A 12,946-nucleotide genomic window follows, 5' to 3' on the forward strand; every position below is an offset into this window, starting at 1 on the left:
TGAAATTTTGTAAAAAGTGTCCCATATACTTTTAAAAACATTACCTAATTCACTTAAATTTTTTTTAGTTTGCTATAGCTAGAATTTCTCCAGATTGTTAAACATTTATCGTGCTTTGCAATTATTGTACCAGTATGCACCTTGCTTTTTAAATATGTAATTTCTTTGAGAGTTTTTATAAAGGAAACATTTTAAAAGACTGTTATGTATAATAAATGGCAATCTTTTAATAATGCAATATGGTGGTTTATACAACAAGTGTTGATAGTTCTAGTGTTGAATACGCTTTTTGTATTCAGCATTACAGAGTGAATATTATTTGTTTACCGGATTTCATTTTGGAATCGTTTGAGGACTCGGTTGTGATTCCTCCAATTCTCAATCGTGGAATAACTACAGTACTCTCTGAATGTTGATTCTGTATGCAACTTCTGAAAAAGCATTATTTTAAATAGTTCAGGGACTGCAAAAAGAATGAACTTGTAGAGCCACAAAATGTATACTAGTAAGTTGTCTCTTTTGTCAACCAGCCAACACAATGGTGGAGTTCGAATTGTATTCTGAGACATTAATACAGCATCTTGCTGCACCCTTTTTCAAATCTGGAATAATATACTGATTAAAGTCACGACTTCGATACTGTCTTACTTGGCTTCACAACCTAGTGACGGGTCCAGATACTGACAATATGTGATCGGTTTGTAAACACTGATTTTGTTGTTAAATGCTCCACTACCTATAACATCTTTTGTAGAAAGTAATTTTGACCTAAAATATTCACACTATGATTTTATAATAGCATAAATATAATAAACCTGTATTATTTTATTTCAATATTTTGATACTTGGATGGAAACATCAATGTTCATATCCTGTTCTGAACCCAATATGAGGTTGGTATTGACTGGTAGTAAAAGATATCCCTCCTCTAGACATATGCAAAAATACTGTACTGTACATACAGGAAATGGGTGTTAGTACTTATGGAAAGACTTATCCAGTCCACAAAGACTAGTCTAAGCATGTTTAGACTTGGACAAGATTTAGATTAGGGCTTGTTATTCTTAACTTGCTTTGTAGTTGAAAATGTGGTCATTTGTCAGCTGTCTGATTAGCAGCACAGCCAGACAGCAAAGTGATTAATTGTTTTATTATCTGAAACCACAGGGGGTTCATATTTATGGGAATCACTGTATATACACTAATTGAGTATACAGATCTAGATACCAAGAGGCAGGTTAGGCATACAAGTTGATAGAGCTCCACAGGCAAGACAACATTAATAAGAGTAGACAGATAAACATGGACAGATATATAAGGAACAGATGTAGAGGTATGGATCAGAAAGAGTTCAAATATGTATAAAGAGGGCAGATCATTACACATAATCGACAGTCTTAACTGATGTCTAGTCAGCACAGCTGAATGCACTACACACAAGCAGCCAGGTTTCTGCTAGAGGGTTGTGTTTAATACCCTGGAAATGTTGCTTTGCTCTTTATATGTTAACAGGCAGTTAGTATAAACTCCAGGCATTGCTTTCTCTATTTAGCATGTAGTAATCGTGCAAATAGGTCAGTACTGCTATTGGGGGGCCCACGAGCACACACAGCCACACCAAGCAGTTCCCGTAGTTACCACTGGAGAAACGGCCCAGCAGCAAAGTCATTTTGGCCTGGAAAATACATACAAATAGAGACTACATTAGACTAAATAGATACTACATAAATAGCGTGTTTACGCACAAGAACAAATCATTGTCATGCTGTCGTCATGTTATTTTAGAGACTAGGTTTCATAATCATGTTAATGCAACATTATTTTAAAGGATGAAATTAACTCTCACTCATTTATACATGTGATTTTATAAACTGGCTTTAATAATAACAAAATAACAATAACAAAAACAAAAAACATTATTTTGGTAGCTCATTAAGGTAATAGAAAAGACTACCTTACCTGTAGAACAATTGTCGCAAAGATCCAGAAACGGAACATCTCCAGTGGAATGGCAATGACATACTGAGGAGACAGTGACAGTTGGACAGAGTTAAGACCAGCATCAAGAGCTGGTTCTTTTATACCATAATGCACACATTCAGTGAGATACAAGCACTACATCTAGACTCTCTTAACTTGGGTGTTAGTGTTTAGGTAGATTTATATTTAAAAGCTCTCTTTTCTGACAGAAAATACTATAGGGTTAAGGTTGCTCCTCAACATTCTAATTGGAAATTCATATACGTAGATGGGAGGAAAGAAAACCCAAACCCTAAAATATGCCATATTTTTAATTGGTTGGTACCAGATAATATACGACTGTGCACTTGATTTGTTCTGCTGGTGGTTTTTACACAGCTGTTGTAAATAAAACTGAACACGTATTCACGTGTAGTCATTTATAATACAACACATAGGAAAAACAAATGCTGATGGCGAAGTAAAGAATTTTTCCTGAATGCTGAATTTTCTTGAATTTCTGTTGCATTCTCCCACAGACAGATGCACTTTATTAACACTCAAGCAGGTGAATCAGAAGCAGCCTTGACTCGACATAGAATACACAAGCAAGCTTTCTTGTTTTACTGTATTACAGCCAATGATTGTCCTTGAATACTTTAATATTTCCACTGTGTTACAACTAATCTTTTACAGATCAATTGTAACAGTATTAACAGTATTTGTTAATGCTCTTTTTCCAGCAGTGTTGTTGAATGTTTCAGAACATGTACTGTCTACCTCTACCCTATTGACTGCCTGATAATATACTGGAATTATGTTGTTTAAGATGCCCAGCTATTTAGTGTCTATCCTTCAGTCACTGTGAGACCCCTTGTTTTGAACACAACAAGTTCACTTCATGAAGGTCTAGATCCTTGCCCCAGAACAAATTGGGGTCAGTAATATTAAAAATACTGAAACTCACAAATCTATAACCCCCAAATAGGCATACCTCACAGAGAGCTGCAGATACCATGTAGACAATGACCTGAGCTTGCCATTGAGGAAACCCTTGCATGAGAAGGGGCCTATAGACATGCCTGCAGAAACAGCAAGAAGCCAGTCAGACTGCAGCTTCTTACACATTGGGTAGCTGGATATTCGACTACCAAGAACTGCTACAGAAAAACTGTGAGTTTTAATAATTGGGTGTTATGAAAAAAAGAAATACACGGTTAGCAAAATCAACTTGGCTAACATCCAGCAGTGCTAATTATCTTTATGAACAGTAGTCCTAATTGACAACAGTACCTTGAGCTATGTATTGGGACATGTTTTTAGGTTACCTTGCTGGTTTCATTAATAAACTCTGTGACAGAGCCTCCCTTCACAGCACCTACCTCATACTCCACTTGTGGAATGGGAGATTCAAGGTAGTCCAGAACCTGTTAAGGTTATCAGAGTTCCTGCATTCAAGATACATTGCTGTTAGTCACTACAAAGGCTACACTGTAATGTACTTTAGCTTAATTGCAGTGCATCCCAACAGTGCACATCAAGATTGCATATCAACAGCACAGAACAATAAGAAGGGCAATAGGGGTCATTCAAACACAGAGTACGGCAGAATAGTTTGGTTATGACCACTGTATGCCAGGTAGATTTTCTCCACTCAAAAACTGAACTGGCCATTGAGGGGATGCTGTTAAAACCAAAGGATTCTTAATGACCAGATTGACAGCTGTACCAAACTGTATGTAAACACATCTACTGCAACTTGCAAACAGGCACATTTGTACCCAAATACATTCCTGCAAGACCTTCTGCAGTCTTATTACATTTTTCCCAGCATTATCATGCAGTTATTTCAGTTCTCTACCCCACAAATCACTGAAATCACTGAAGAAGGCTTTTGCAGAAACCCTTTTTTATATTTATATCTGATTAGAAGTTTTCTAATCCTAAATGTAGATTAAAAACTGCAGATTACTCTTTCTGGTAACCAAGGGCAGGAAATGCTTCGGTACCATTTTAATATACAGCATGGTACCTTTTTAAACTAAAAGAACAACATCTACTCATTGTCATCTGTGTCTAAATCACAAATGAATACAATTTAGGGTGAAATTGGGGCTCCACTAGTCAGTACTATACTCCATCAGCTTACTTACCACCAGTCTGCATAGAACTCCCGGTCTCCAAACTTTAGCAACTCAGCCATGAAGTTGAGGACAGAGTGACAGAACCAGTAGAACAAAATGATCCAGATAAAATTATTTGGAGCCTAGAAAAAAGGGGTCTTCTTTTGAAGGATTTATGCAAAAAAATCTTCAATTTCTTAAACCCCCTTCCTCCTTTTTTGTAGATACAAAAGCAATTACTGGTAAAATAAAGAGTTGATCACCATTTCCAAAAGAATGGCATATTTATTAATGTATTGATCAGACACTAATTAGATTAAAATACAAGTTTACAATAATTTGACTTTGGTTTTAAGGTATTAATTTCTTAATTACCGTTACAAGGAAGAAATCCTTTTAACTGTGGACATCCCCAATGGAATACTTTTATGTCCAATTCCAATTCCATCAGTTAAGCTATTCCTTGCTTGTGCATGAAAAGTATCTCTACACTAACAGCGATAAACTCACCACTAACTCCATAACATGCTTAATTTTTGCGGTCATATCCATTTCCTAAAGAAACCAAGAGAAAGAATAAGGAGTAGATTCATTCAAAACATGGCCCATGTTATTTCCGTCCTATCTGGAGTTGCTACTCCTCCCCAACGGTGTTTCAAGCTGACTGGCATTAATCATAATGTTTTTACATTAAAAAACCCCTGTAAAATAACTGATCATTAATAACAAGGTCAATTACCTTTATACATGCAGGTAGCTGACATTTCTGACTAACTGTGCTGATTGGAGTTAACAGAGTTTTGGAATTAAATCAGATAGTGACTATGCCCACCTTTACAGAAGTTAGCCTAGTGCAGAGGCACACTTTGGATTCAGTGCACAATTAAAAGCCAGAATGTGAACTATAAGGTATATTTGTCCATAACATACACATTACCTGCTGACGATGTTACACATTACAAAGGTCAGCACCATGAAAGGCACTATGATACCAATTCACAGCATGAAGAGTAAGTGAATGAATAGCAGCAAACAGAAAACTTACTGTAAATAAACGCGATGACTTCCGTATGAGTGGGAAAATTAACTAGGAGATAAAATAAATACAAACCAAAAATGAATAAAATAGTACCAACAAACTGTAACCAATTAAAAAATATATAATTTCACATAACATTTTTTCACATAGTTTACAGATTGCTTTTTTAAAGATCGTCTTGTTGCCACCTGGAAAGATTAATTTTTCCCTGATTTGTACACAGATTGTAATGCCCAATTCAAACATTGCCTCATGGCTGCAACCAGTGGCGGAGCAATAGCAGGTGCAGCAGGTGCAACTGCACACGGGCCCAGGCACTCAGAAAACATTGTTATTACGTACTGTTTCATACATGCTAACATTCAGACAATTAAATATAGTTAAATATTGAACACTTGATTTGGTATGTTTGATGTTTATAAATAAGGGTTAAATTAACGTTTGGGGAGGGGGGCCCACAGTAAGGTCCTGCAGTGGGGCCCATCTTACTCTTCCTCCGCCACTGGCTGCAACCCCCTTTCACAATAGGAGGACTGAAGATCAATGGACAACCTCTGTTCCTGTTGCCAACCCAATGCCCTCTTTTCCCCTGTCAAACCCAAGGCAAACCTTGAGTTCTCCGCCTGGACTTGTTAGGTGCCTGACCAGTAAGGGTCCATGAATCGCTAGGTGAAGAACTATCCCCAGTTGATCTTTCTTTCTAACCCTGCATAAGTGGGCTTGAGTGGGATTCGAACTACGTTTGTATGGCACACCCTGCCACTCCAAGCAGAAATGCGTTTACTCGGTGGATGACAAACCCCTCCTTTGTTTGTGAAGTTATAAGGAAAGGTACAAAACTCAAACTCACCTGCTGAATCATTGCTATCATGAGCTGACTGAGTAAGATCTGCAAAAACAAGATTGTTGCTGAAACACATGCATATTAAGTGGCAGGGCTATTTAAAATTGCCCCCCCCCCCACCCATATTTTACAAAATAAGTTTGAAGTTTGGGACAGGAGATGTACTGGGGAAGTAGCTCCATATAAAGATGTTTTTACCACCGAAATGGGTGAGTAGAATTCCCCACTTTACAGCCAATATTTATCCAACAACTTATAGCTTAACTTTTCTGTTTACCCCCAGATTCTAACACTATCAATCATTTCTGCTAAATAATGTCTTTAGTTCTCTGAAGGACTTCAATCATCCACAATAATTGAGGGGGAGACCAGTGCAGTAAATTTAAAAACATTTAAACAAACAATCATTGATTCATATCTGTGACAAAATGCTTGACACACATTGTACCTTTAAGACAACAGTATGTGAGGGAGAGTGAGAGTGAGAGAGAGAGAGAGAGGGAGAGAGAGAGAGAGAGAGATAGAGAGAGAGAGAGAGAGTGCACACAGAAAGATGCAAGCAGCATGGGTTGCATAGGTAGTGGATGATCATTTATCCATATTTTTATTCTTTTAATTACAAAACATTTATGTAACCTAATTGCAAGATCCCATACAGTAGAGGATCAATCTGGGACCAAGGAAAAATGCATTTATACTAGCAGCATTTATATATACTACCGGCATTTACTTGGTACACTGCAGAAATCTTAGTCTGCTCGGAATTCATGAATTATGGCTAGAATCCAATTTTAGCACTGTTCAGTTGAATTCTTTTAGTATTTGTTCACACATATAAGAAAACCTACTTACAGAATTAAAATATAAGTGTAACAGACAGTCAACAAGACAAACAGACTGTCTTCTACACCCCCAGATTATCATAAACTCGATGACTTGAGCTCCTTAATTGCAATTGGATTATCTAGATGTGTGCAAAACTCTTGGCATGTCATGAACTGTGTCATTCCCCGTCCCATCCCGTCCTCCGTCCCCCCCGTACATCTCATATCCCTGATCTAAGGACCCCAAAATAAACCATTCTCACAATTTCCAGGGCCCTACGGGCTAAAAACCATTTGCGAATGATTACATTGCGAGGGAAGTTGAGCTGGTAGCAGAGAGTGGGTGCCAGTAAGAAGTAATAGAGATCTGTAAGAAAAGATCAGAAAACATCAGTGTTGTTAGGTTGAAAAGGCAGGTTGATCTAAGTATTTGAGGCAGTGTGGTTTTAGTGCTTAGTACTCAGGAAATAGGTACTGTAGAAATTAGAAGTTGGTGCTTACAGAAAGTAGAAGTACCCTTTCAGCTCAAAGAAGCACTGCAAATAGTGTACGGGAATGTGAACATCAAAGCACAATTCATAATTTAACATAAGGCATACTATAAGTGGGGTCTCCTTACTTCCTGTTGTTAAATTTTTTGGATACAACACCCATTCCTGCTCGGATTCATTTTTTACCCCAGTACCTGTATGGAAATATTAAATATAAAAAAGGGAAATTATTTCTACAGAGATAATTATCACCGGATAAAACCGTACAACATACCTTAAAGGTGTAGTTTGAGATTGTTTTTCCAATTTATTTTATTTGCCATCTATCTCCTAATATTCCATTTATTTTCCTGTTAAATAACCTGTTACGTGGGTTGTTTATCATCTCAGCTTCAGTATAACAAAATCTCAATTTGGGGAAAAAAAGAGATTCAGTAGTATCACAGCGAAACGAAATAATGTTATGATTAGATATACTGTACTAATATTTTCATCACATACACAGGATACTATTATAGGATACAAGATGGTTAGAGATTAGATAATACAATATAGTCCTAATTAGAGAAAATGTAATCTTAAACGCATGAGAAGAAAGAAAACTGCATTATCCAGTCTCTTATCTTGTTCGAACAACACTCCCTTGCTGAAGATTTGAGAGTTAGGTAGTCCTGTGATACAGTCCTGTGGATACATTTAATGTGTCTCTGCAAACATACCCCTGCAATAGTTTGAGAATCGAGCTCATAATGTATGGTCTTATTCATCAGAAAATGAAAAAGTCACACGGCCAAGATTTTTATATACCAGTGAAAATATGAACTGCTGTACTGGAGGTTAAAAAAAACTAATATGTCAAGTTAGCGATTACTGTAATTTTTACTGGAAGATTACCAAAATCAAATGTGATCAAGATAATCCCGGAATACGGCAGCTGTGAATTTAAAGGCCACCTCTATTAAATAGTTAAATGACCTGCCATATTAGGTCAAAGGTCAGAGGTCAAGTTCACTTTAACTTTTAAAGTGTTTAATGTTAAAAAAAAAATACTAATGAATTCTGAGTTATGGCTGGAGGACCATATCAACAATCAAACTTCTCCAGGAGAATAATAGAATACAGCTGTGTGCCAAGTGAGTAAGTAACTCTGTCTGTGCTAAAATTCAAAAGCGGGTGGGGATGCTTAATTCTTGAGTGCCGACCTGAACTGGTTTGTATCCCCTGACGAAACCAGCTGTTGACTTCATGGTAGGAATAGATCTTGAGTGCAGTGACAGTGTAAACTATGAGAGCCAGCATTGATCCACCTGAGGACCAGAGAGAGAAAGACATCTGTTCAGATCCTCATGTTCCTGGAGTACACCATAACAACCCATTGAGGGTATTCACAGAGAGGCATTGGAATGAACCAGTCATCATTTACAGGAAGATATGCCCCACTGTAAAGCACAGCAACATATTTAAATGCATACAAAGTAGGCTTTAACAATGTCATGGGGTTTTATATTACAGTGCCTTGCGAAAGTATTCGGCCCCTTGAACTTTGCGACCTTTTGCCACATTTCAGGCTTCAAACATAAAGATATGAAACTGTAATTTTTTGTGAAGAATCAACAACAAGTGGGACACAATCATGAAGTGGAACGAAATTTATTGGATATTTCAAACTTTTTTAACAAATAAAAAACAGAAAAATTGGGCGTGCAAAATTATTCAGCCCCTTTACTTTCAGTGCAGCAAACTCTCTCCAGAAGTTCAGTGAGGATCTCTGAATGATCCAATGTTGACCTAAATGACTAATGATGATAAATAGAATCCACCTGTGTGTAATCAAGTCTCCGTATAAATGCACCTGCACTGTGATAGTCTCAGAGGTCCGTTTAAAGCGCAGAGAGCATCATGAAGAACAAGGAACACACCAGGCAGGTCCGAGATACTGTTGTGGAGAAGTTTAAAGCCGGATTTGGATACAAAAAGATTTCCCAAGCTTTAAACATCCCAAGGAGCACTGTGCAAGCGATAATATTGAAATGGAAGGAGTATCAGACCACTGCAAATCTACCAAGACCTGGCCGTCCCTCTAAACTTTCAGCTCATACAAGGAGAAGACTGATCAGAGATGCAGCCAAGAGGCCCATGATCACTCTGGATGAACTGCAGAGATCTACAGCTGAGGTGGGAGACTCTGTCCATAGGACAACAATCAGTCGTATACTGCACAAATCTGGCCTTTATGGAAGAGTGGCAAGAAGAAAGCCATTTCTTAAAGATATCCATAAAAAGTGTCATTTACAGTTTGCCACAAGCCACCTGGGAGACACACCAAACATGTGGAAGAAGGTGCTCTGGTCAGATGAAACCAAAATCGAACTTTTTGGCAACAATGCAAAACGTTATGTTTGGCGTAAAAGCAACACAGCTCATCACCCTGAACACACCATCCCCACTGTCAAACATGGTGGTGGCAGCATCATGGTTTGGGCCTGCTTTTCTTCAGCAGGGACAGGGAAGATGGTTAAAATTGATGGGAAGATGGATGGAGCCAAATACAGGACCATTCTGGAAGAAAACCTGATGGAGTCTGCAAAAGACCTGAGACTGGGACGGAGATTTGTCTTCCAACAAGACAATGATCCAAAACATAAAGCAAAATCTACAATGGAATGGTTCACAAATAAACATATCCAGGTGTTAGAATGGCCAAGTCAAAGTCCAGACCTGAATCCAATCGAGAATCTGTGGAAAGAACTGAAAACTGCTGTTCACAAATGCTCTCCATCCAACCTCACTGAGCTCGAGCTGTTTTGCAAGGAGGAATGGGCAAAAATTTCAGTCTCTCGATGTGCAAAACTGATAGAGACATACCCCAAGCGACTTACAGCTGTAATCGCAGCAAAAGGTGGCGCTACAAAGTATTAACTTAAGGGGGCTGAATAATTTTGCACGCCCAATTTTTCAGTTTTTTATTTGTTAAAAAAGTTTGAAATATCCAATAAATTTTGTTCCACTTCATGATTGTGTCCCACTTGTTGTTGATTCTTCACAAAAAATTACAGTTTCATATCTTTATGTTTGAAGCCTGAAATGTGGCAAAAGGTCGCAAAGTTCAAGGGGGCCGAATACTTTCGCAAGGCACTGTATATATTACTAAACCCTGGATTTAAAATCCGTCTTGTGATTTGTTAAAACACCATCATGTGACAGATTATAGTTTGCACTATAGCCACTATAGCCAATGGTCATTAAAAGTGCTACAAAGCTCATTGATCTGATACAGCCGAATAAAAGCAGCAAAACTATACTTCATCAAACATCAAATAATACATGAATAATACCAAGCACTGTCACAAGAGAAGCACCTTGAATCCAGAATTAAGAGTGGGTTAAAACTTTCAATGACATTTTGAAAAATGGATAACTAATGTACAACTCTGATTAATGTGGAATCAAACCCTGCAATAAGTTTGTACATTGAAAAAGAAATTTCATTCCAAAGGAAATGAAACAGCTGAAAAAAGATAGAAAGCACTATAAAGCACTATAATATTACAATATAAAGCAGTAGAACTGAGTGGACAATGGACAGGAATGTTTTTATTATTATTATTATTATTACTGTTACTGTTTTATGGGATTGTCAAATGGGATTAATTTTATTAGACCCATGAAATACCTAATAATGATAACATTTCTACAAAATGATTTGCTTACAAAATATAATTACAACCTGCCTGAAGTTTACTTATACTTCACAGTATAATTCAGATTAAATGATTAATGATAAACATACGTTTCAAGCTATAGCTATATATGTGATCAGGGCCCATTAAAATAGTATGCATGTGAATCAATCATGTCAAATAAGTTTGTTAATAATCTGGGTTTAACTAATACTAATTACAGAGCCTTGCTTGAGTCTAAATAGAGGGTATGTCCTCTATTTCTGTCATGTGGAGGGGGGAGGGGGGGATAACAAACCAACCTAAATCAATTTTTCTGTGAACACCCTTTCAATTTAGTAACCTACGGGGGATGCTTTAAAAAAAAGTCTCTCACCAACAGATAAGGAAGTTGACTCGTGCAGTATTACTGCTGCAGGAAAAAGCAACATAGCAGCCAGATTTCCAATCTCTAGAACTTTTCCTGTTGACTCGGTTATATAGTCCTGAAATACATTCAAAGGGAAACAAACAAAATGGACAACTAAACATACAACTAAACTTTTTTTTCTTTTTTACTTGATTGACTGACTGTAGTACTAATTTTAAACCATTCATAAGCTTCAGGGGTACCATATTCATTGTTATAGAGTTTTCAATTCCCAGAAGGTACAACACTAACCTGTTTATAATATCTCCATGCTTGATTCCATAGTGTTCTTGTGTAGCAAAGTGTTGTCATTCCCCCTCATTCTTACTCTGAACACTCAGATACTTAACACATGTTTAAGGCAACGGTACGGAGAATAACAGACTACTTTATTGTTTAGATTAGATTACGATATACTTCTGATCCTTTAGTCGTGTTTTACAGAATACATTTCAATAACTGTGTCTTACCCATTCCTGCCATCTCTCGAAGAACAGAGCGGCCACCACAAACACGTTGGAAGCTGTTAGAAAACACAAAAGAAAAAAGAATGACCCAGACTTTTTCCAATAGTGAGCCATTCTGTATTAGCAGCCATTGGACATAAAAGGTCTTTATACAAAAAAAGTTTCACCATTAGGGGTACAGTATGTTAATATAATTTCTGATCCCACTGCAACAGTTAGTTAATGGAAATATCTATACAAAATCTAAATTACACCAGGGTCAGGATTAACATCTGCACACCCCTAGTGGTCATTTTCCAAACCACATCACTTTGCAGTATGTAGGAGTCTTTTCTGAAGCAAACTAGTTGAAAAAAGGACATTTTAAAACCTTATTTTCTCAACTGTAACAGATAATTCAGATACAAACATTCCAGATTCTAAAACAAACAACACCCCAGTCGTGTTACTTATAATTCATAATGTGTATCCCCTTGTACACTACATTTAAAAACATATCCGATACAACACCATGCTCCTATGTTGCTTAATTCTAACCATCACAACCATGAAAACTAAGTATAGTATATTATCATCATATTAGTACAGTATATTACCATCATTTTCTGGAATACATTTTTCAACCCCTAAATGAACATTCTTACCAGCTATTACTATCCTATTTTAGACTTTCTAGTTTAGCGGCTGATTAAAAAGAAAGCGGGGACAGAAAAGATAAGACAGCATCTTTGTTTGCTTACCGAGAATCAGGTAGGTGGCCGGCCAGCTATAGGGGTCCTTCAGGAAATGGTACAACACCTGACCCAGGTCCACCACGAAGCCATACCTGTAAGGAGGGAATCACAAATACATGAAGACAAACAATTCTGCAACTTATACGTCTTGCAGGACACCAATCTTGCTATCTTATTTGACCACAACTGAGAACAGATTTTAATTTTATAGTGGTCAGCAGCTGACCAGACCACATCATTATGTCTTTACCGACTATAATAGGATGCCCTATGAAAACTTACAAAAAATAATTAGAACTGTCAATGTCATGCTCTGTATAGCTTTTGAGTTCTGCACCCCTGATTTATAAAGTGTGTCAAAAATGAGCATGCTCTG

General features: G+C 37.2%; 1 protein-coding gene across 1 annotated transcript in view; it reads right to left on the bottom strand.

Moving 5' to 3' along the window:
• Positions 1-12,946, bottom strand: part of LOC117425628 (diacylglycerol O-acyltransferase 1-like) — an 18,145-nt gene continuing 5,199 nt past the window's right edge. The window contains exons 5-18 of the mRNA XM_058994091.1: positions 12,577-12,662; positions 11,840-11,892; positions 11,337-11,445; positions 8,483-8,587; positions 7,409-7,474; positions 7,053-7,156; positions 5,972-6,010; positions 5,128-5,169; positions 4,593-4,637; positions 4,113-4,225; positions 3,342-3,407; positions 2,954-3,041; positions 1,960-2,022; positions 1-1,675 (exon numbers count right to left, since the gene is read on the bottom strand). Of these exons, the coding sequence (XP_058850074.1) occupies positions 1,517-1,675; positions 1,960-2,022; positions 2,954-3,041; positions 3,342-3,407; positions 4,113-4,225; positions 4,593-4,637; positions 5,128-5,169; positions 5,972-6,010; positions 7,053-7,156; positions 7,409-7,474; positions 8,483-8,587; positions 11,337-11,445; positions 11,840-11,892; positions 12,577-12,662 (1,138 nt within the window). The 3' untranslated portion in view covers positions 1-1,516. The remainder of the gene's footprint in view (positions 1,676-1,959; positions 2,023-2,953; positions 3,042-3,341; positions 3,408-4,112; positions 4,226-4,592; positions 4,638-5,127; positions 5,170-5,971; positions 6,011-7,052; positions 7,157-7,408; positions 7,475-8,482; positions 8,588-11,336; positions 11,446-11,839; positions 11,893-12,576; positions 12,663-12,946) is intronic.

This window comes from Acipenser ruthenus, chromosome 20, assembly GCF_902713425.1.
Source record: "Acipenser ruthenus chromosome 20, fAciRut3.2 maternal haplotype, whole genome shotgun sequence".
In the NCBI taxonomy this organism is placed as follows: domain Eukaryota; kingdom Metazoa; phylum Chordata; class Actinopteri; order Acipenseriformes; family Acipenseridae; genus Acipenser; species Acipenser ruthenus.